Here is a 25,605-nt window from a genome sequence, read left to right on the forward strand (position 1 = left end):
TGCATAGCATATGTGCACATTGTTATCATGGTGACTCACTCATTTTTATTTTTAATTAGTATATAGGAAAAATGCATCACAAATATTCTTGCTTCATGGTCATAGAAACAGTGTTACCAAGCTGAAGACACAAATAAAAAAAAAACACCCTACAGGAAAGTCAAGTAACATGACAAATATATAAACTTTCCATTGCATGTGGCACAGTGTTATATTAGCAGATAGTATGTGCAGTTAGTCAGCTATATGTCAAGAGAGGGATCATGCGAGGGATTAATTCAGGACTGATGAACTCAATAACTCATACAGCTCAGCTAACAAGAAATTTGTGTTCTGTATTCTACCTTGCTTCTACCCACCACACACTCATTAAAGGTAATTTAAACCCAAGGCTTTACATCCTTAGATTATGTTGTCATGACAACACATGGCATTGACAATCACTCCATGCATTTCTTGAAAGGCGACTTAATGTTCTGCAAAGACTTTGTACATCCACATTACCACTGGTAGTGCTCTTTAACACACACCCTGAGGACGCAAAGTGAAAAACAACTAGAAAAATGTGAAAAAGCAGAACTGTCTTCATGTGATATAGATTACAAAATCTACTACCAGTATGTTTTGAAGTATTAGATATTTGAAAAAGGTTTAAACAGTCTGCATTCCAGCCTTGACATACAAATTTTGGCACGTAATTTGGTAGGTTCTGATAGGTCACTATTGGTGACTTCCAGGGCTAAACTAGGTTGACGCTTTGTGAGATGAGCTAAAGATCAAAATGTACAACCCTCTGCATTTATAAAAATTGAAGAAAAATGTGTTGTTGTTATTAATTACTCTGTTAGGTTACTTGTGGAACTTCGGCTCTCTGAGTACCATAACAAATCCCAGAGTCCAGCACTTGAAATCAAGGTTGCCCCGTTGTCCTAGAGACAAATAAAATAGTTAATGGGCTACAAAGATATGGTGTTTGGGACAATTCTGGGGCCGTAGAGAAAAACTAGGCGTTATTTAGATAAACTGACCACATATTGGGAAATTTAAATCTCTCGTCTAAAAATATATTAAAGTCACATTTACAGACCCTACAGTGCATGTTAATGATGACTAGTTCACTGAATCATTCATGGTGCGTCGTGTAGGTGTATTGTTATAACATGCACCAAGGAACTGCCTGTGTAGTGACACTTTGTTTAAAGCACCAGTGTGATCGATTTAGTGGCATCTAGCAGTGAGGTTGTAGATCACTACCAGCTGAATAAACTTGGTCTCACTCTCCCCTTCCAGTCATGAAGGAGAAACTGCAGTGGCCTCAAAACTTGTGAAAGACGCAAGGAACCGGCAAGAGCCAGTGTTTGGTTTGTCTGTTCTGGGGTGCTGTGGAAACATGACAAAATGGCGTCCCCACGGAAGAGGACCTGCACCCTCTGTAGATACAAAAAGTTCATTCTACAGTAACAAAAACACAAGATTTGTATTTTCAGGTGATTCTACACTAATGAAAATATCCATAAGAATATTGTATTCAATTTCTGCCATATTCTGCCAACAAAAACCACCTAAATCTCATCTCATCTGAAACTGTATGTGCCAGTATCATCTTCAGTCCACTCAACACAGCCTAATTAACCCAACAGTGATTAACCCAAGAACCAGTGTTCAAGTACACAGACAAATCTGTTCAAGGACAACTGAAAACAGAAGCCACTGTCTTTTTTAAAATCACACAGGAGGAGACGATACAACTGTCAGTAAAATTACATTTAAAATAGATAGGCCTTTGAAGCTTCGAGCTAATCTTAGCGCTTTAATTATGATGCAAAGTGTTCACATCAAGTAATATCAGCAGTCATGTCAAACCTCTTTAAACTCTTTCAGTTAAAATGTTAAAGCAAAAATTGGCGTAATTTCATTTGTGCCTAATTGCCAACATCTGTTTGTGCTTGAAGAACAGCCACAGCCAGACATCCCTCTCTCAACACTATGTACTTATAACAGCATCAAACACAACATTAGGAGAAACACATTTGCAGATGTGCAATCCATCTCTGCAAAATGGAAACAGGAAAGTGCTGTAACACTGCTTCACAGCACTAGTATGTCTGATGACTGGTATTCCAGCACATCTCTTCTGATGGGTGAAATAAACATTGAAGCAATAAAGTGAAAAGTAATCTTCAGTGAATTGCAATGACGGATTACAGCATGCTTCTCGATAAGACAGATCTATGCCATTTAGAAATAAAACTGAAGTAACAGAAGTGTGTCAGTAATGCAAGCTAGAGGTATAACTACAAAATACAGCTGTAAATTTGTGATTTTTTTAAGTGACAAAAAATGTTGGCAGGTGCTTAGCTTGTTCGTAGGTTAGGCAATCCTCGTTGGTAAAAAAAACTAGCTCATTCGCATCCTTTCCAGTTTGGAAACGGTGTTAGATTGAATTCAAAATATTCACACAGCAAACTTAGTTAGTACAAGAAATCAAAGATGTAGCAGGCTCAATCTCAGGCTCCTGGGTTATCATCACACCAAGCATCACCTTCCACTGTTGGCATCAGTCACTGTCAGGCCTGTAGAGGTACTTCATGACCAAGTTATCCATCTTCTTCTGCTTCTTCTTGGTTTCCTTCTTGCCATGACCTGCAGGCTCCTTCTCATCATCATCAGACGGTTGTTTCGGGGCCCTCTTAACACTGCTGGAGCTGCGGTAGGAGATGGTCGAGTCGGAGGAAGAGGACTCAGAAGACTCAGATGAGGAGGAGGAGTCCTCTGACTCGCTTTTCTTCTTCTTAGATCTCTTCTTGGACTTCTTGCCCTTCTTCCCCTTTGAGCTCCTTTTGCTGTGTCGATCGTCTGAGGAGGAGTCGTCAGATAGAGAGACTTTGCTTTTCTTATCTCTACGACTGCGGGAGCTGCTGGTGCTCATGGTGCTGGATGGCCGGCTGCTGTAGTCCAGAGCAGAGCCTGAGGCAGATCGACGTAGGCTGGATGTGCTGCAGCCAAGCCCCTCGTCTTCTCCCTTCTTCTTACTGTCCTCGCTTCCTGGGCCCTTCTTCTCCTCATCCTCTTCCTCGCCACTAGACTCATCAAGCTTGCTGCGCTTGAACTTAATGGGTTTGAAGCTCAGCACCTCATTGATTGCAGCCTCCAAGTCAGGGTCCAAGTAGTTGCGGTGGGAGACTGTCTTAATCTCAGATGAATCTGGCAGAGCACTGTCTGAGGATCGTGGTTGGGCAGGGGTAGAAAAGCTGCGACTGAGGGAGCGGGGACTGTAAGATGAAATCCCGCCCTCACTGAAAGCCACACTCTTGCCATCATCGTCATCATCGTCATCATCTACATTCAGGCCGAATTCACTGAGGCCACAGCTTCGGGCAAGGGACAGGCGTGAGCTACTTCGTCTGTCGTCTTTCCAAGAGCTGCTGCGATGCAACAATCGGGGGCTGGTGCGGCTCACGCTGCTGATAGTCGACTTATTGTCGTCATCCATGTCCAGCATGCCCCGCCTGGTCGACATCCTGCTGGGGGCCACAGAGGATACCATGGACTCCTTATCAAATTCTGGACTGCTGCGGGAGGTCCAGCGGGAGTCCAAGCCCTTCCTGGCTCTGCTGGTGGCTTCAGAATAGGCCAGGGAGATGACGGAGCCTTTGTCGTCAAAGTCTTCCTGTGCCTGGCTCTTCTTCGAATCCTCCTGGAGATCTCCTGACTTGGACTTGGCTTTGCGAATTGAGGCGTGGTCTGGTGTGTCAGGTTGTTCTTTGAGAGTGCTGAACAAGGAGCTCTCATCACCTTTTCCTCCAATGGAGTCTTTCAGGTTGGACCGTTTCCTGTAGCTTAGGGAGCTCATGACAGACACTGATCTGTTCTGCTCGACGTCTTTCACATCTTTACTTCCCTCATTCATCTTCTCCTTACCTTCTTTCACTTCTTTGACATCTGCGTTTGCTGCATTTCTAAGGGGTTACCAAATGAGATCAACAGCGGAGAAAACCAACAGAACACAAAAAGAACAAATTAGAATATCTGAAAACTTAAAGGAATACATTAACCTCTTCCACTCCATCTCTTCCTACCATACTGTCTTAATTTTGTCCTTTTTAGGGGAGGGCAGGGGTCCTTAGGGGGAGACAGCAGTTCAACAGAACATGCCATATAGAAGTTATATATATAATCTGGAATCTGGAAACCTGAACCTTTAAGTGAAAGTTTAGAGGGTATAACAGCTTAGAACAAAATGATGGAAGTATATGGTGGTCATTCCCAAGTTCTATCATGTCTGAAGTTGTTGCAGCAGTTTTGAGGTTGATATGTTGATATGTTTATTACCATTCAAAATTTTTTTTAAAATGATTAAAAAATGGTCATGATCCCTTCAATATTTCTGCAAAAATTGCCTTTTCTGTCATTTTATAGGTCATTATATACAGAGAGGTCAGGTTTCACTACAGCTATGAGGCTTAACATTGTCACACATGAATACAATCAGGCTCACTGAATCCACATGAGTTTCATCTTTCCAGTCATACCCAATTTATGACATACCAATACAGTTAAGGGTATGAAGCATGCAGAAATACTGAAACAGAATAAGTGAAAAAACACATTTATACTGCATGCAAATGACTACATTATTTTTGTCCAAAACTGCAGGAGATTAGCATAAACTTTGCATGTCTGCATAAAACCCATTTTCACTTAGACATTTTGCTTTAAATATTTAGCTTTAACACTGAGTGGACGACAGCCTCTGAAAGAGAGTGATGGTGGACGTCCTTGTGGAGTTGAAGAGGTTAGACAAAACCTAATGTGCTAACTGAGACTCTAGATTTCGGTCCTTTGACACTTACTGTTACAGAATAAATCCGTCATTTTCATTTTGTCCTTGGGACCAGTCACAAGTCAGGGAACATATACAATACCTCTGGCTGTTGCCGTTCTGTACAGTGTATACACTGTATAAAGTGAGGCAATCAACCAGTGAGAAGATCTATCTAACTGTGGCAGAGGCGTCATTTAGCAGGCGCGCCAACTGGCCATGGGCCACTTCAATAAATTTGACAGCAGCCGCTTCCCCATTCCGCCTGCTGTCATTAGACAGATTACTGGTAGAGAGAGATGACACCTAATCACATGAAATACCCATCCTTCTGTTACAATCTGCCCCAGGTAATCCAGGGCCTTTTTGAGGCTGGGAATGTGGGTAGTTTTATCACTACGTTACCGCAGGGGTGCACATGGTTATCTGTCATGATGTAAAGGGATGTGAGCACTAACCTGGTGCTCTTCAGACTTCCCTCATCTGACAGGGTCTTTGTGGAGCCTTTGTTCTTCGAGAGCCATGACTTAACTCCATCCACACGATCCTCCACCTCTGAGTCTGTTTCTGTCTCATCCCCACTGCGAAGACACAAAATCAGCTTGTGAGAAGCACCCGAGACTCCAACACAACACAGCCGAAATATTCATCCTAACAAGTCATTTTTACATCTTCAAGTGTAAAAATCTCTCAATGAAGTGAGATTATTCTACTTGTTTTTAATATAAATCATCTTTTAACAATCTTCCCAAATCCTCACCCTACTTTTTCAGACTTTAAAAATAAACTGTCTTGTTCGACGATTCAGAATCAATTTAGTAAGAGATTTTCAGAAAAGAAAGTCCACTAAATGACTTGTTATGGGAATATTTTATGCAGTGTAACATCACAAGAATTACACAGGCAAAACAGTGGTTAGTTTTCACATCCCAGAAGCTTTTTGTTAGTAATTTCGTAGTTGCATTCATTCTCATTTAATAATATTGGTCAGTATGATGCAAGGCAATCCTGACAGGCTCCAGGTAAGCAGGTGTGAATCACTAATATCAACATAGTCAAGATGTTTCTTGACAGAATGTTCAGCAGACATGGATGAGTGAAGCAAATGCATTATCTGGGCAGCATGTAGATGAAGCTGTTGGAGGCATAATTAACTTGTTTGGCTGGTTCTGGGCTGCTAGCATCTGTGTGGCATGTCACCCACTCCTGGTGATTGTTATTGGAGTTGAGCCACGAGACAGCCCCGTGGCCCCGCGCTTGACATAACAATCAATATACAGAGACCTGTGGATCCCGATGAAAAAGCTCAGTAGATCCCACCTGGATAAGGTCAATTCTCATTCATTTCAAATTCATGGTGAATTTTCTGAATTATGCATCACATTGTCCTCAAATGTTAATGTGACAGGAAACGGTGAGGGAGAGGAGAGCAGAGCAGGATAACCTCAAAGGCTTGGTAGTACCAACAAGGATTCATTTTTAAACCTGATTAAATCATGATTTCATTTCAAATTATGTTGAACCAAACTTGAAAACTAATTCAAAATCAAGAAAGATTTCATTTAAACCTCTCTTTACATCTCAGTTTAGAGTAAAACCTAAACAGTTTTTACTCTAAAATGAGATTAAATTTAGTTTAATTAGTTCCACCAAAACTTTAAACTCCACTTTAGTCTGCCAGCCTGCAAAAAAACAATCTGCCAGTTGCTGCGCTGCAGTCTTTTTTTCTTGACTGTGCTGTTGTATGTCTTTAATCTATTATTTAGCCATACTTCTCCATTAATTCAGCCAACAATTTGGCCACAATACTTACCAGTTAGCTTACTCACGACCACTGTCATGACTAGGCTAACTTGGCTAACTAACTTTTTAGCTAACTAGCAAATAATCTAAGATTTTCCTGAGGAACACCGAGCAGCCAAAAGTTAAGATAAGAGAAAAAATGGAACTTTATTAATCCTGAAGGGAATTCTTGTGGGTGGTTGCTCCAAAATTACATCAACATCAGAATAACAATAGAGCACCAAATATAAGTGATATATAAAATATAAAGTGCTTAAGGAGTAAATGCCAGGAAACAGTGCAAAATAGAATAATAATAGAAGTAAAGTAAGTTAAGAACATAGGTTAATAATAGGTTAATTAACGTAGTATTGGTAGTTACATTGAAAAGTAATATTGGCAGTGATACTGGGAAGTAATAAAAAATCATATTGCATCAGATGAATGTAAAAACACCACATGATAATAAATGTAATATTTTACATGATAATAATAATGATGAAAAGAAATATTGAATATAAAAATATTACACATGATGATGAAAAATAATGTTGCACATAATATACTTTCATATAACTATAATAGAAAAGTAATTAACAGTAAGTTAACAGTTGAAATATGTTTGAGATTTACATGAAAAATTCTCCATTTGTTTGAGGACACACTGCGGTCCAACTTCTGCCTTTCTTGGCTACATGATGTGTGAAAATGAATTTTCACATTTCACAGAGACAGTTTTAAAATTCGACAAAAACGCATATGTTCTGGAGGCCTAAACTACATTTAACTTGTGTTGCTATAGTGAGCCCTGTCAGAAAAAATTACATTTTCCATTATACAGTTTTTGGTGTGAGAGCAGGATGGCGTACTGTATATTAAACACAATGTAGCAGTGGCAATGATGACAGGGTTGTTATAGAGGAGCTGCAATTTTCAATTCCTCTTGATTTACAACAGCCTTTGAGTTTCATCTCAACTATTATTCATAGCCTCACCAACCCATCAATCTTGGATATTTGCCTTGTTTATCTCTGAGGTGTAGATATATTTTATCCGGAGTCAACAGACAGCTGACTATCATTACAAATGAGAAACAGCGATGCAGGTAACAGATCTTGATTCTTGGACAAGCTTATCTATCTGAGCCTTGGAACATGTTGCAAAACGTTGCAAAAAATGCTTATAAGGAGCAGACACAATATTCAAAGAGGCGTGAGATGACAGCCAGACTGCTGAGCTCTGTCATTTGTCCACACAACACATATCCATCTATGTAGGTGTCCCAGTGAACAACGTACTATTTCCTTTGTCGTCAAGCTTTTTGTCACACATTCAGTCATGTTTCCTCTGAGAACAAAGTGTCCTCCCTCCTCCCTTCTTTTTTTTTTTTTTTTTTGGTGGTCTGCCTAAAAGCTAGTTTTTTTTAACACATGAAAGGTGGTGGCGGTGCTGGTGGTGTGCGGGTATAGTAAAAGAAAGAAGCGTTTCGTTCTTGGACTGGATGATATTCAGGCTTTCAAGCTTTCTAAGAGCATTAACATATTTAAGTTTCTCATCATCAACCTTACAGCCAGGCTTTCTGAGGTAATGATGATCTCACAGAGACTAAATGGCCTGATTATATTATTTTCCACAGGAAAACCTGTTCATTTCAGACTTTGAGAGGTGCTTCATGAGGCAGAAAGCGAAAATTGTGAGTCCAAGTTCAGCTATTATATGCCTTCCCTTTCCTTTCTACTCCCTCTCTCCTCCACTGCATGCCAAATACAACCGATAAAAGCCCACCAAAAGAAGATAATAGGTTCATTAACACTGGAAAGTTGATTACACGTGTTGCTCATTTGTCATCTCTGTGATACTTTGACTCTTTAACATGATATATTACACAACAAAATAGTGACACCAGCCCACAGCGAAATCATCTCCCTCTTCTGCCTCTCTCTAACACACACTCACATACACATGTGAAATAGAAGGTGGCTTGCAATTGAGTGCTGTGCAAATGGTGTCACAAACGATTTGTCCTTGGCCCCACACTACCAGCTAACCAGTCCTGAGGCTCATAGATACAAACAAGCCCCAAGAATTTAGAAGTGAACACTAATAGCTTCTGACAATTGGCCTGCGCTGGTTGTAAATCTTTGTCACAAAGACTTAGACTCAGCATCAAATCTCGTATGGCTTGGTTCTATCAGTTTAGCACTTGTGGTACCAACACCATGTTTTTGTGGTATGTGCTAATTATGTATTGACAGAAAAGAGCATAGGGCATCCGTAAGCTGGAATTACTGCTTTGTGGTTGTATGCCTCTGCCAAACTCTCAAGACTTGGAAGGAATTTAATAAAAAATAGAAACTGTGACTAAAATGAGTGCAAAGGACTGATAGAGGGCTTCAAATGTTTTGCAGAACATTATATTCCTAGTGAATCTGACCTTTGACCTTTTGGACATAAAACGTCATCAGCTCATCATTTTATCTCATTAAATAGTTGTTTTAAAATTTGTCATAATGAGCCTACGAAATCTTGAATTAAAAATCATTCAATCATACAAAATCATTTGTAGCAACTTTGGAGAAATTCATGTGGTCATGTGGTCAAAGTGACCTTAACCACCAAATTCTAATCAGTTCATCCTTGAGTGCAAGTAGATGTTTGTGCTAAGTTTGGAGAAATTTCATCAAGGAGTTCTTCAAATTTCACATTCATATAAATGGGGCAGACATGAGGTCACAGCGACCCTGACCTTTGACCTCAAAAATCTAAATAGTTCTTCATTGAGTCCAAGTGGAGATTTGTGCCACATTTGGAAAATATTGCGTGCACAACACTGGGATGTACACAAGGTCATAGTGACTTTTGACCACCAAATTCTAATCATGTTTCATTTGAGTGCAGCAAGCGGACATTTGCATCAAGTTTGAAGAAACTCCATCAAGGGCGTCTTGAGATATCGTGTTCACAAAAATCAGACGGACATCAGGTCACAGTGACCTTTGACCACCAAAATCTAATCAGTTCATCATTGAGTCCAAGGGGACTTTTGTACCAAGTCTGTAGAAATTCCGTCGAGGAAAACATAATGTCTCTGGCCACAGCTGTCGACAGCACAGAAGATAACAAGTGTACATGACTAACAGTCACTCATGATTTGTACCTTTTATCAGAGGTGAAAAAATACATCCTTTCCAGTCAGTGCATACTGATGGAAGCATTTACATAGCTTTTCATACTGCACGGTCCTATCTTATATGTAACCTCTCTACTTAAATGTAGCCTGCTACAGTCTGAGGGGAAGCCCAGCTTGAAAAACAGTAATTTAACCTGCATTATCTCCCCTCACAATAATCATAGCACAGCAGTTGTAACCTCTGTTTTCAAGCATTGAGTACAGAAATACTGAATAGAAATGTAAATCATCTGGAAAATCCACTTCATAATTAGAAGAAAAATCACCTCATCCATTATTGTTCATCAGTGCTGCTAATGCAATGATGTTGGAGGAGAGAAAATGCAATTAAGTAAACACGGAAAATCATTGCTCTTTTCCTTCAGTTGCACGAAAAGAAAAGTGGAGCGCCGATACACACGAGCAGAGTCTGATGAAAAATGGATAACAAAAAGCAAAGTGATAAAGAGCGTGGCGCCACGTCTCTTTGAGGAAGCAATCAGAGGTTAAAAAGTTATGGATGGGTATATCTGCTACAAAACTGAAGACTACATTTCTTTCATACGCTCTGATGAAGGTTTAAATTATTTAACATGCCACAAAGATTCCTTTCACTGCATAAAAAAACTGCAAGAAAATGGAATTCAGCCAGTCAAAGGCAAATATTTAACATTCACAACCAGTGACTACACATTTTAAAAGCAAGACAAGGTGAACATTTGTATTTCAAGTTAAGTGTTTCACAACACAATGTAATGAGATTGGATTAGTGGAGTATTTGCATGCGTGGAAATCAACAGCGGAGCGTTTCATTAGTGCACTGTGCCGTCACTGTCCACTTGCTGACTGTGCAGCCATAGTGTGCTGGGCTGCAGTCATTTCACAGTCACAAGCATCGCTCACACAGCTGTATTTGGGTCTTCAGGAGCAAGCAAAACCCACCGTGCTATGTTTGTGTGGGAATAATACAGATAATCTCTTTATGCTATACTTACAAAAAGTATAAAACAATATTTTTCACTGAAAATAAAACAGATATATTTCATATATTTCACTCATATTTTCCCATCAGACCATAATATGGAGGTAACACTAAGATGAAAAGAAAAAAAACAATCAGTAAAAGCAATGAAGTCATCATCTTAATTTAAAGGTATAGTATGCAGGATTTTTCTAAAAACATAATCCCTGTCAAACATCACTTATGACTAGGGGTGTCACTTTCAATTTCAATAATCAAAATCAAAGGCAAAATCTGATTCTCTTCACTCCTGTCCAATTACTGCATCCAACATGTGTCCAAATAAAAACACATTTTCAAAGATGACACAACACAGATTACCAGCTGCACTATCACATGTACACATCTTATTTCTTTTTTCAGAAGAATTTGAATTGTCAATGACAACTGTCAGTAAAGCTGCATGATATGATACAAAAATCATACTGCAATAATTTTGACAGATACTGCAATTGCTATATAATGCATGACTAGTGGGAATGAACACTTTTGTGTCACAATTTTTATTTTTACTGAAAAAATAAAAAAAACTTTAAAAACTATCATAATGTGACAAACGGGTTTTCTTACATCTGGTAGGCCATGTCATCTTTTGCAGTACTACAGTACTTCATTATAATGCTGTTTTGTCAAATATTTCTCCTTCGTCAAAAAAATGCAGCTTCTGTGATTTGTTTACTGCCTTTTGACATGTTGCAGTTTCGGATATATTTTGATTAATTGTGCAGCCCTAGTTGTCAGGGCAGGAAACCAATGATCTACCAACAGAACGGCAGTCAGTGCTAAAAAAAAAAAATGCTGAAATCGAAAAATCAAAAGTCAAATCGAACAGTTGAATTAGAGAATCGTGACACCCCTACTTATGACCCACTCAAAGTGCATGGTAGTGTCTGTATCTGGCTTTATTTTTTTTTTTTTTTTTGCTGTGTTTGGGACATTTCTAGAAGTCAACCTTTGGGCAGCGGGTGACTCGCCTGCAGCCAACAGCAGTGTGCAGGGTGTGAGGTCAGGACTCTATAAAAACATAAGGACAAGGTTACATCATCGTCTCCGTCTCTCTCATCTGCTCTCTGTTGCAGGTCTGTGTCTCTGTTTGATGGAGGGCAGGGCTGAGATCCACACACACACACACACACACACACACACACACACACACACACACACACACACACACACTGCTGTGAAACAATCAGAAAAGAACATTTAATGTCCCTCCATCTCTTCATTCACTCTCTAGCTTGCTCGCTGCTGTTCGCTCTAGTGGAGGAGGGGCCAACTTTGAATGGTGTGTTTACAAACAACCAGCAAATCCTGCATAGTATACCTTTAAGGGATTTTTTCTTACCTTTCAAACTAATAATATTGCACATTTATGTATATATCATATGAGTGATTTCATATGGATGTATCATAAAATGAAAATAATCCACAGTGTATTATTCCCAATACAAACTGAGTGAGAGATGGACTTGTTGCTTGTGATTTGGAAAAGCCACAGGGGAACAGAAGACGGGTAAAAGTCAACTCAGTGCAGAATAGCTCTAAGCCTAGATCCAAACAAATGCACAATGAAGGTGTCTGATGATGCTGCAAATTTAGAAAAAGGATGGTGCCTGATACAAAAATATTCACAGAGACAATGATGCAGTATTACCGCAGGTCCGTAATACTTTGCTGTTTTTCATTTGGCTCATATTTACCAAAGGAGTGAGACTGGCTGAAAGGAGAATGTCGGTGTTATTTAGACTTGTAGTCTATTTACTCCCTTTCTAGTTTACATTTCCTCTCACACTGAGCAAAGTATGCCATGCGCCATCAGATATTTCAAATAACTTCTTGTTGCTCTGAGAGTACAAAAACAAGCCCTGAGATCTCCAACGAGGCCAGCTGTGTACAGACACCTCCAGACACTTGGCACAAATAAAATGAAACTAAATGAAACACCAGGGCCATCCTTTAAGCAGAGCTTTTATCTGTGATGTATACCATAGACACAGCTTTCCATTCTACTTAAAATTACTTCTCCTTGCAGTGTTATTGTGAACAGCACAAACTGAAAGGATAAGGAATACTGCATGATTCTCTCTTGTGGTTGAAAATCGGCGAGAAAAAGCAAACTTGAAAACAGCCACAATGACGGAAACAAAGGATGCATTTTTCATTCTCACGTTTTGTTCTTTCTTTTCTGGTATTTTGTCACCATGTCTTGCAAACTGCCAGAAGTGTGGAATACACCAAAATGAGAACGGGGGAAAAAAGAGAAACAGAGAAGGTGAGATACACAAACAACAGCGTGAAAAGAGGACACAATGAGATAACAGCAAATAAATAGTTTTACACTTGCATATAAAACAACTATCCATTGTAAAGCAGTGACTCGGTAAATCAACTCATGCTGGCCTCCTTCTCAAACACAGCTGCTGTGTGTAATGTCGTCCTTTTCAGAGGTCTGTATTACTGCTGTCCGTGTTTACCTCAGTGGGCTCAGAGCTAGCATAACCCTCAACCCCCTCTGCAAAGAGGGAAGGAGTAACCAAACAGGGCGAACCATCACCGAGACAAAAGATCAGAAGCAGTGAGCCGAATTAAACCAAGGGAGAAGTATTTGGAGAACAAAGCGTAGTACGACTAGCAGAGTACAAAAGATATACTCTGGAGGAAGATGTAGGAGAGACAAAATGAAAAGATACACATTGTGATTGACAGGGTACTAAAAAAACTAGCAGCTCTCATTTGGTAAGTTTCTTGCAGCTTAGGGAGACAACTTGCGATGGTGCTCAGGTGCCGTATTACAGAAACCTCCTATCTTATGAGGGATTCAGTGCTATGTAGCGATGATTTTAACCAAATCGCCTGTACAGCATATAAGCAAACCTACAGTGGCAGCACAACTCATATAAAACACAAAAACCTACCAAGAGCCAGCGTCTGATTTGTCCATTTCAGGCTACTGTAGAAACAAGGCTGTGCAACATGGTGGACTACATAAATAAAAACAACTCATGCCACAGGAGCAAACACACAACTATTGTTATGTTCAGGTGATTATACACTCATGAAAACATTTTTGTGAATATCATATTTTATTTCTGCCCATAGATCCTCATAAACATTACACAATTGACTTTGAAGTCTTCAGTTAAGATAGGAGGAGTCTAAGACAGGATTTTTACCGATTTGGTATAACAGAAGCAAATTCTAACTTAGGTTAGGCTAGGAACTATCACTGCATCCAATGTCACATACTATGCACTACATACCAAAATGTGTACTACTGGTCACAGCATACTTTTGTGTAAATAAACAGCAGTATGCACATACTTGCCAAGCATATCGATTTCACAGGGGACAAATTTTCTTATGGAAAGTTATAAAAGGAAGGAGCAGCCTAAAATTTATATATCCTTAGAAAAACATTTGTAAAATGCTTGTTTTCTGTACTATTATTATTGAATTTAGAATTGGACTAATAGGCTAAATACTGTGGTCCTATTGTGTATTCCAGTTAATAATTATTTATAAGTCATCTGCAGGTATCTGTTACTTTTCATTCTGTTACTTTTATTCTTTCAAAGTCACCAGAATGCAAGTTTATGAAACTTAATTTTTTTTTCTTTTCAGAGCACATGTTATGTCACTTCTTGAAAGCATCCATGTCAGCTGGAGGCACGTCACCATGTGCCAGCAGTTATCTAATTTAAGAAATATGTCATGAAAAGACCTTACTTACATTTCTTACATTTCTATTGGTGTGTTACTGATGTTACACTCAAGCTGTCTTGGTCTCTGTTCGCCTTTGTCTGTTGTTACTACTGCATTGCATTGAGGAATATTCATGTTGGCATAGTGTGCAGTGCTTACATACTGTAATATTTCCCAAAAACTAGTATGCACCTTGGGTCCTATTAGTTTTATGCTCAAGTTTTGGACATGCTGAAAAATGTCACATACTGTTTATTAAATAGCATGTTAGTATGGAATTTTCAACGCAGCCATTGACTAATAAAATGTTTATCTGTAATGGCGTTTTTGCTAAATCAAGTCCTAATCTGAATTACCGTGGTTACCATACAGTTAAGTTTGGATCTGCGAGTTAGGAAGTTTCTGTAATACAGCCCCTGGCCTCTAACTACAGCACCATATTTACGGATGTACCAAGTACACATTACAGTGAAGCAAAGGCACTTTCATGTCAGTTTGTAGAAGATTAACGCTGCACTGTACCTGTTGATTAAGTCATCATTGTCATCACTCTCCATCTCGTCCTCTATGGCCGCCTGCAGGTCACCTATCCTCTTGAAGGCCAGCTTGAGGTCCACTTGTAAGCTCTGATTTGCTGCCTCTAAGCTCTCAATGTCCATTTCCTGGTGAATGGATCAGAGCACAGAAGAAGCACAGTTACCTCCTTCGGTGTGAACTCCAGTGAATCGTATCAAGTCTCCCAGCACCCAAAGCCTTACCAATTCATGTTTCTTGCGGCTCGCTTCGGCCTCCTTCTTGGACAGCTCTCCCATTTCTTCTTTCATGTCCCTTATCTGCCTCTGCATTCGCTTATTCTGGTCCTTCTCCCTGTTTTCTGCAGCGATGCGTTGGTTTCTCTCCTCCGTCATCTTTTCGAGGTTTTCCTTCAGACGGCCCACCAGGCTCTGGAGAGGATTCAAAGTGAAATGAGGGAACTTGTTCCCACAAAATGATCTGATTTGTTCTGTATTTACCCTTAAATGTTTGTCCCTAGCCCACCATAGTTGGTCACTGTTAAAGGTCCAGTGTGAAAGATTTATGGGGACTCATTGCCAGAATATGGCAGAAATTGAATAGAATATAAATAGGTATGTTTTGATTAGTGTATAATGACCTGAAAATAAGAGCAACATAATAATAAAAATGATAGAAATGAGCTGTTTATATAAACAGAGGGTGGGGGTCCTCTGTGGAGGCTGCCATGTTGAATCACCATATTTCTATGTTTCTACTGTAACCCTTTTTGCCAAGTTTTGCAGTGACTGTAGTTTCTCCTATACACTTGGAAGGGTGAAACTGGTCCTTTAACTGGACAAGCTTGTCATAAATCATTTGTTTTAGCCCAGTGAGTGCAGCCTGTTCATGAACTGAAACACATTTATCGGATTTCATCATTGGCAAAACAAACAGGACTGTTAGGTTGTTTAATCGACAATGCAATGCAATGTATCATTTCTGTAAGATCATCATATGTTTTTCAGAATTTACAAAATGTAATTTAAAAGAAAATGTGTAGATCCTATATATTATATTGTGAAATAGAAGCTAAAAATATTAAGAAATTGATGCAAGATAAAAGAATTGGGTAGTCGATACAGAGGAGCGATATTCAAGTTATATATGATATGTATTTGTATATATTTAACACATTTCATTTAAGTTGATCAGATATGAAGATGCAGATGTTGAGCTCGGGCATTGATGTGGATGTCTGTTGTTGTATGTCTTGTTTTGTTTTGTCAATAATTGTGGGTCTTTGTTTTGTTCAAAGTAGAAAGTGTACACTGAGACATCTAAATAAAATCTTTCAAAACATATATATATCAAGATATTATTTATAAGCCATATGGAGCAGCCCTATCAATGCCCCCTAAATTGCCATATAACTCGAACTGTTCCACTCTGTTTCATTCCAAAATGTCATCAAAGTGTAAAAAAGTAGAATTTCACGCCATGGTGCTTTAAGTCTTGCTGTCTGGAATCGGCAGACAAAAACATAAATTTAGCAGAGTCAGTAGTCATATTGAAGGGCCTGAAACAATTGGAAAATATAACTAGTAGAGCTGTCACAACCTGTCATCACAACAGCACTGTACTGTGAAGAGGGAATAGTTCAGGCTACAAGAGGTTAGATGCTGAAAAACGTCTCCGTAGTGGTGGTCCATGACTACGGGAATGTGATAGTCACAGATACATTAGACAGGATGATGTTATAGCCTACAGTAGATGACGTTACACTGTCCGTGCAACAGGACAGAAGATACTGGACAGAGACCTGCACAAAGACCCTGGTATGCGCCACTTAAAAATGAATGTGTTTGTACAAGCGGTTCTTGGAAAAGGCCCTTTGACTTGCATTTAAGTTTATAATGTTCACAGCCAAAACTGAAAGAAACTCGCAATAAATTCAAGTTATAGTCACTGACAGCTTTGACTTTCATCATTTTATTAAGGCTGCAACTAACTTTAGATTATTTTCATTGTGGAAAAATCGAGATATTATTTTTTTTTTATTAATATATTAGTTTAGTTTATAGAATGTCAGACAAATAATTGACTAATCCAGTAGTTTCCAAGCGTTTTCTGGAATGTCTCCTTCAGTGATGGGAAGCAACAGCTAACAAGGATTCAAGTTGAATATCTGAGAAATAAAGGTTAGCATCACAGCATCAGGAAATCCTTGTTTTTTTATTTCCCCTACCTAAATCTTTTTCTTTTTCAACTTAGTCTCATTCTATATGCCTCCCCTGCAGTGGCTCTACGGCCCCCAAGGCCCCAAACACTGGATTAATTATTGCAGCTGTACATTTTATAGTAATTTTCAAATGCAATTTTTAAGTTGCATTCATATTACAAATACACATCAAATTCCAGTGGTCAAAAATTACTCACTAGACCTTAGACGAATCCACAAACAAAAACATTTTGAACATGGTGTTTTTCTTGATAATGATTTATAATATTTTTTATTTCCTGATGTATACTTTTTTTTTTTTAGCAGCACCTCAAAGATATGGAGCTATGCAAGGGACACCGTACCCTCTCTTTATATAATCTCTGCCTCTCGATAAATATAAAATGAAATGTCAAATTTGCAATTACAGGTTCACAAAGCCTGTCTTTTACCTTTAGGAGGCACAGAGGATTATCTCACCTCTAAGCGTTTGATCTGTGTCCTCTCATACTCCAGCTTGGTCTCCAGCTCGCGGATCTTGGCCTCCTGACGGCACACCAGAGACTTTTCCACCATGGACTGTTCCTGGAACTCTAGCTGGCTCTGCAGAGAGTGGAGCTGGAGGAGGGACACACACACATAAACACACATATAATCACTCCCTGAGGAGCAGCACACCTCCTTCTTGACCTCTGCTTTGCCAGCTTCTCTGATGTGAGGATGTGACTATAAACTTAAGAGGCTGATGTTATGTGTGTGTATTAAAACTAAATTAATGTTCACTTTTTCACCCTATTTGTGTAAATTTAATCCATCTTGGCGCATGTAAATATTGTGCATCCAGCTTGAATAATGAGCTCTAGATAAGCCCGACAATCTACAATAAATGGTCAAAAGAGGAGCTTGTGGTTCAGGCTGAGTAGCACAGAGTCACAGTAATTTCACAGGCTTTGGGAGGGAGTCGAGCTTCATGCAAAGCACGTTTGTTCCATCTGTATCGTTTTCTCATGCCTGATAAAAGGAAGAAAGATACGTCACAACAAAACCGGCCCAAAGGGCAGCATGGCACCTAATGAGGGACTTTGCATCTGAGACAAGGAGGATTTGGAGTACGTCTTTGATATTACTAAAGAAGCCAGACTTCCCTCCTACTGGGGATGAGATAACCACTTCAAGGTCAGATGCTTTTGATGGCTATCACCGCGTTCTCTGGCAGGTTTTAACAATGCCTTACAGCCTGCTGTGCGTCTCTAGTGTAGCCAAAAATATTCTGATGGGAGGGCCTCGCATTTATTGAGTGGACCAAAGATTTGGCATGCGTTTAGTTTAATCTAATAAGAAAAAGGGTCTGCTGTTGGAGGGTGGCAAGAGCTCAGTTCTGTCCTTTAGAGAAATGATATTTGAAGCACATTCTGTTCGAGACAGATGCTTTTATTTGTTTAGTGGACTGCAACACTGAAAGGCCAGTTACTCCGAGCCTGAGTGAGTCTAATGTGCATGCAAACACACACTGAAGACTGCCGTATCCTCGCTAAATTCAGCTTTAACAGTCCAGAGGCAATTCATTTTGCAAACAAATGCATCAACAAATTAAATGGGCATGCATTAATACATGACATACATGACATGTTAGAGGTTATCCACTGAGCAAACAGCGCTCCATCAGAAATGCACAAACATTATTGTAAAAGCACTATTATCAACATGGGACTGCTGTAAATCAGGTGCATTAACCTTTTTACCACACGAAGCCACATTCATGTTGAGCCTCAATCATTTAGCTCACAACTCAAGCACAGTGTGCAGTAACTGAACCAATCAGCTCAGAAATAAGATAAATCATATTAGGATACTGAATCTCCAGGATTATCATCCACGCACAAATCTGCGAGTCGGTGACCTTAAGTCAGTTGTGCATGTGCTTATGTCATCATGCTAACATGCTCACAGTGATAATGTTGATGTTTAGCAGGAACACAGTTTCCATAGTTAACCATCATATTAACTTACTGTCTTGTTTGCATGTTAATATTTGCAAACTAGCACTAAACACCATAGGCTCCGCTATGCTGTAATGTGCTCTGTTGCTATTACTGCCCCCCAAGTACATCAGTTCCCAAAATGTTGAAATCAGATTTAAAACTCCAGTATAGTGCAAAATACAGAGATTTAGTAATGGGCTTTATCAGAAATGTGTGAACTATTTTGACAAGGGCCTGAATGTACAGTTACATTTATATAAAAAAAGTTAAATGATGATAATGCAAGATGAAAAGTTAAGTGATGTCTTGTAACACTTCATCCTGTGGAGAACATGACTGTGCATATTTTTTGGAAACATTACACTCTGACAGACGAAAGTCATTAGGATTCATCCTGTGGGGACCATTAATGTTTGTACAAAAAATCATGACAATCCATCTAATAATTGTTAAGATGTTTAATTCTGGACCAAAGCGTGAACCGATCGACACTGCCACTTGTTAGTGCCATGCTGCTAGGCTTAAAATAACCTTCAGAACAACAATTAAAGGGAAAATTTGACACTTTTTATGTGGATGTCCAGTCAGTGTTCATGGTAGATGTAGTCAACTGAAGCAATAAATTCCTCAGTGCTGTTGTACTGGCTGAGAAATTTGAGTTCTCTTGATTTCTCTTGAGCCATGCCTCTCTTATCGCCCCTCTCAGGCGATAAATGACAACCTCTCAGCCTACAGCTACAGTATTACTTTGTCGGTCAAAACATAGCATTAGATGACAAAAATACTCATTAACATATTCCCTGGTTATCCAGAGGCGAAGACCAGAAATACATGCTGAAATAGTCCCTAGTTTTTCCTGCATGCAGTGATGTCAGTGGATGCAGGGAAAACAACAGATTTTTCAGCATTAGGACTCAGGATTCTCAGTAATATAACACACACTGAGGTATTTGTTGCTTCAATGACTCCAGCAACATTAACTGGATGAAAAGTGCTGATTTTCCCTTTAAGTTCACACAATGCAGAATATAAATTAGAAAACTATCCAGTTTAAAGTAGAGCTGGAGGATAAAGTAATATGAAAAAACCATCTTTATTGAATTTTCCTTGATAACAATGATAAATTGTGGTTTTTCATAATCTCTCCAGTTATGTAGTTTGCTTGTATTTCATAAAAACTACATGTGAAATGGTCTGTGCATGGATTGGTAATCCTGATTAAGATGTCCCACATGTGAACATCACTTCTTTGTACAAAGAAACACTCAACAATCAGTCTTCGCCATGTTTGAGTTAATGCATATTAAAAGCACATAGCTACAGCCATTACTCATGCCAGAGCCAAAGAGCCTCAGAGCACAGAGCAGAAAGAGTTGATTTAAGATAAGAGATAAACTTGCTACAAGCTCTGCATTAACACAACACAAACCCAATATGGGCACACTACAGAGTTCCTGGGACAGTACAATATCTGTATTATTAGAAAAACTGATATTGGTCAGCATGGTAACATTTATCATGATCATTTTTTTGGTCATATTGTACAGCCCTACTTTACAGTAAACAACTCGAAAAGCCTTTAGTAACATTCACCACAGAATCGTGGATGCATGTTTTTTTCATTCAATTTAATGAACAAACATGCGAGCAAATATTGTGGTGATAACATCTAACCAATAACAGCTGAGCAAGGCAAATATCAAGTACAATAGTAATATAGAGCAGGAGTTTGAAATTTCAAAGAAGGCTCTGCTGCAAGCTTCTGTTGTGAGAACCTTCTTCATGTGTGAGAGTAAAATGGCAACTTTCACAGTTCTTCAATTGATGGTAATAATCATGTGAATCACACATAACATGGCCAGTGTGCAGTCAAAAGGTTTTGCCCAGTTATCACATTTTATCACATCAATAGTTAAATCATCTGATCACTATTTTCATACTTGTTTCCTATTGCCACCATTTCATTTCCCTAAGAATTTTCTGATATTTCAAAATAAAATGATGCATTTGATTGGAATGACAAACAAAACCACAGCTGTGATAAATCTGACATAGAAGCTGATGTATAAAGTTGAGAGATAATCACTGAAAGGACCAGAACGAGTAATTTAATCTAATTGGTTAAACCATTTAAACAAGCTTCTGACTTTATGTATATGACCCCTTCTTTTAAATACAAGTGCTGCTGAGAGGCGAAAGAACAATTTCTACCCCTGACTCTAAATCTTCGCTGATTCCTACTATTTAAATGCAAATTGCATTGCAATTTTGAGAAGAAAGCTGCCACAGAAACGAAGCAGGAGGGTTTTTTTTTTTTTGGTCACAATAATCAGAGAAACTCAGTGAAAAGCCGAAGTCTAATCAGAGAGAAGTGTTGAGGCAGCGGGCAAGTTCCTGGCAGGCAGCTGTAGTGCTTTTTGAATACTTCCTTGTACCTTTTCTTGGATCTCCTGCTTCTCCTTTGTGGCCTCTTCCAGCTGGGCCTGCAGGTCACTGATCTGGCTCAAGTCCCGGGCAGACTAGTACATACACACACACACACACGTGCACACACACACGTACACACAGACACAAAGTCAATAGTCAGAGAAATTGGGCTATGTGTGTGTATGTGAGAGAGAGTGTTGATGTATGCTTCAATTATCTGTAAATAACATCCTTTCAGTGTAAATGGTTAATAAACATAATACGTCCGTGCCAAATAATTATTCATGTGATCTGCTGTAGAACAGATTGCATCTCCATGATTGCAGAGCACACACTGAGTTTAGAGGGTATCATGTCCTCCAAACCTCAAAGCCGCTCTAGGTGAACATGCGGGAAAGAACAGAATGTTAATGTCAATGTTAAAGATGATATCCAACAATCTTTCAAACTAAACACAATTAAAGGTCCAGTGTGTAAGATTTATGGGGATTTACTGCCATAATATGGCAGGAGGAGTGGAATATAATATTCAGAAATATTGTCATTAGTGTATAATCACCTGAAAATAAGAATGATTGTGTTTTTGTTTCATTAGAATGAGCTGTTTATATCTACACAAGGCTCAGGTCCTCTTTTATCCGCCGTATTCATAGGCTGTATATTAAATAGTGGGTGGAGCCTTAAAGCCTTAAACATCAATTTTATACATACATATAAGCATATACCTTCATACATGTACATAAATCATATGAATTATATGAGAAATTATTTCTGTGGAAGTTCAAATCAAATATTTCATCCTATTGCAGGAAACTAAAGGAAAAGAGCTAATTTTAACCCATAATAGCAATAGCAGAACAACACAACACAACACAACACAGTACCCCATATCTTTGTTATTGTCAGGATCTCACTTTTATTTCTACCTATTTTTTTTAACTTGACCTTGTAAAATGATCTTTTCCTGCAAATTAAAATGTATAAGAAAAGAAACAAATCAGCTCGAAACACGTGTTGTTGAATATATACATTTTGCCAAGTAGCACAACAATGTTAAGTATTGCATTTTTATCATCCTGAAAACCCAGAGTTACATTACCTACTACTGTTTAGCTGTAATAAAGGAAACTTTGTGACCAGGCAGGCTGTCGTGATTTCCTGCTGAAAGGATGCGCCAAAACCAAGCAACGGTCAAATCACAGTATGTTACCCACCAGCTCCACACTGCACAAGCTCACAGAGGGGGCTCACCATGGGTGCCTCTACACACTTGGAAGGGGGGAGTGAGACAAGTTGTTTGCAATCTGCAAGGTCACCGCTATATGCCACTAAATCCTTCACAGTGGTCCTTTAACCAAATAGAAATTATGAGAGGATTTAGACTATTTTTGTGGTCTCTGTTCTGTTCCATTTTACTACTATTGTGTAATGGGATACTGACAAGGGTTTCCTATATGGAGGAGCAGGTCAGAGCATTGATAACCGAGGGATTCATACAACAGTACTTTCAAGGCTTTCAAACTCCCAGTCCAGGTGTTAGGCAGGTTGAGTTACCTGGGCAACTGCAGCTTTGTGTTTCTTCATCAGCTCGTTCATGTCCTCCTGATCCTCCTCCATACGAGACTGCAGGTCATTCTTCTCTCGCTGCAGACGGCTGACCTGCTCCTCCAACTGAAGAATTAAGAGAGAAGGAAACACACACACTTTAGTATGGAATGATAGGATTTATTCATGAGCTATTGAATATGATAAATGGTCATTAGCTGGCCAGGCCGTGGCAGTCTTGGAATCTCATCTAATGGCAATGAAACACAATCTGGATGGAGGTTCTGGCTGGAGGATGAGACCAATTGGAGATAATCAATTGGCTCATTTAGACAGGGAAAAGTGCAGCCAGTGCAGCATACTGGTGATGTCCTATTTAGAGTTCATCCTCTGCATTCAGGCAAGGGAGGGGGACTCAGGCCCTCAATATGCATTCTCTAATCTGAGACATTTACAAGACCTTCCCTTGCCATAAATGCAGCAATTAACAAGCAAGGCAAAGGCACACAGCACTCTGTGTGTCGTCCCCAGAGACACAAACATCCTCCGTCTACGAGTCTGAAATGCAGACAGTACTCTCATGAGACAGCCATTAATGAGCAGATGGAGAGAAAAAAAACATTCGACAAAGCTTATTTATCCATTAGAGCAAAATGTTGAAATCAGATATATGCCAAAGGGCATTTATTATTGTAATATCCCACCATGGCTTGATGATGTGTGCATATTAATTTTAGAGCCCTGCTGCACTTTGAAGAGTGCAAATTTGATAGGGAAAAAGCGCTCCATTAATTAAACATTGTTTGTTGTTTTTGGACTAATTTGTGCATGAAAAGAAGGGAACGGAAACATTAACACAAACAATTTCTCTTTTATCAAAACATCTGTGTCTGCATTGTGGTGAAAAAGGGGTAGGTATATTTCATTTTTCTATAAATGTGTGATATCATACACATTAACTAGTATGAACACACAAAAACCTATTGTGTTAGAAACATGTAGAACTGTTGGGCAGTCAAGCCTGCACAAGTCTAAACTTAGAACACAATTACTGCAGTCACACATTTTATTTTATTCTAATTTAAAGTGACCATATTAAACTCATTTTCAAGATTATACTTTTTATTTATAGAATAGGTTTACATGCTTTCATGTTCAAAAAACACATTATTCTTTTCATGTTGGCTGTACCTGCAGCACCTCTATTCACAGTCTGTCTGAAATGCATAATTTTTTCCCCCAAGATGGTTCTGCCTAATCCCACCTTACTACTCCTGTGCTGTGATTGCCAGCTACTACTGTGCTGTTATTTCCTGTCACTCGTTCCCTCAATACGCAATGCTGTTGCCTATTCTAACCCAACCCATGACCTTTTCCTCAGCCTACCCGTAGTTTTCTTGTAAACCTAACCAAACTGTAACTTAAAAGTGAAAAGAACGTCAAAGTTATGTCTGAAAAAAGTCAACAGTGACATTTTGCTTCACACAGGACACAAACCCCAGTCTCCTAGTAACAGGTACTAGCCAATCACAGCACGGGGTGAGACTCAGCAGAACAGTCTCAGGGGGAAAAAAGTATGTGTATGATACAGTCCAAAGCCCATTCCAAATTAACCAAAGTAACTCTGCATTATGCAAAAGTGTTACACAGTGATGTCACCAAGAGATGGAACAAAGGCTGGATTACAAACAAGGTGTTTCAGGAGCAGTGCTCTCTTTAGGAGTGAATAACTTCCTTTGGTGTGCACTTTGATCTTTACTACTTTGCAGATGTGTTACATGCACAAAAGAGCTATTTGAGAAAATATATATATACATATATATACAATAAATAAACCTTGATACAACATATGTTGCGTCCTCCAGACACATATCTAAAAGATGCCAAAACTCACCGACAGCTTATTTTTGCTCACGTCCTCCATTTGAATATGCAGGTCCTCTATTTCAATCTCCATACTCTTTCGAGCCTTCACTGCTGCCGCGCAAGTGAACTCTGACTCCTCCAGCTGTGAGAAACAGGAGGTAGGAAAAGGTGGCAAGAAGGAGGGGGTGAGGGACAAGCATTAGTGGGCCAAGATCAAGGATATCCTAACTCTGCATATGCAGAGGAATGTGGATTTATCAATCTGTGCATAATTTCATATTGTTGTTGGATTCACAAGCAGCTCGGATGGTCCTGCTCCCAAGTTGGGAATTGTTCCTTTTGACTTTGGTGTGTTCGTGAGCTTTTAAGTCATAATTTTTAATACAACATGGATGCTACAAAGGGTAGGGTAGGGTAACAAACACGGTATGGCTGGGTAAGGTAGCTAGAGAACGGTAGGGGAACATAAGTCGGGTAGGGTAGGGTACAGTACAGTAAGACTGGGTAAGATAGGGTAGGGAAGAACAGAGCAGGGTAGGGTAGGGTAAGGTAAGGTAAAATAGAGTAGGGTAGGGT

At 39.2% G+C, this 25,605-nt stretch overlaps 1 protein-coding gene across 5 annotated transcripts in view; it reads right to left on the minus strand.

The window, feature by feature from the left end:
- Positions 1 to 25,605, minus strand: part of LOC146318758 (unconventional myosin-XVIIIa-like) — a 100,256-nt gene that overhangs the window by 3,050 nt on the left and 71,601 nt on the right. For 3 of the 5 annotated variants that reach the window (XM_084730891.1, XM_084730890.1, XM_084730894.1), the window contains 9 exons: positions 25,058 to 25,171; positions 23,173 to 23,289; positions 21,627 to 21,710; positions 17,690 to 17,827; positions 15,255 to 15,440; positions 15,019 to 15,158; positions 12,963 to 13,007; positions 5,281 to 5,403; positions 2,543 to 3,959 (listed from right to left, as the gene is read on the minus strand). In XM_084730891.1, coding sequence (XP_084587017.1) covers positions 2,558 to 3,959; positions 5,281 to 5,403; positions 12,963 to 13,007; positions 15,019 to 15,158; positions 15,255 to 15,440; positions 17,690 to 17,827; positions 21,627 to 21,710; positions 23,173 to 23,289; positions 25,058 to 25,171 — 2,349 coding nt within the window. In that variant the 3' untranslated portion in view covers positions 2,543 to 2,557. The remainder of the gene's footprint in view (positions 1 to 2,542; positions 3,960 to 5,280; positions 5,404 to 12,962; positions 13,008 to 15,018; positions 15,159 to 15,254; positions 15,441 to 17,689; positions 17,828 to 21,626; positions 21,711 to 23,172; positions 23,290 to 25,057; positions 25,172 to 25,605) is intronic. The other 2 variants (XM_084730893.1, XM_084730892.1) reach the window with 2 other exon arrangements.

The sequence above is a fragment of the Lutjanus erythropterus genome, chromosome 11 (genome assembly GCF_056507025.1).
Source record: "Lutjanus erythropterus isolate fLutEry1 chromosome 11, fLutEry1.hap2, whole genome shotgun sequence".
NCBI classification, from domain to species: domain Eukaryota; kingdom Metazoa; phylum Chordata; class Actinopteri; order Lutjaniformes; family Lutjanidae; genus Lutjanus; species Lutjanus erythropterus.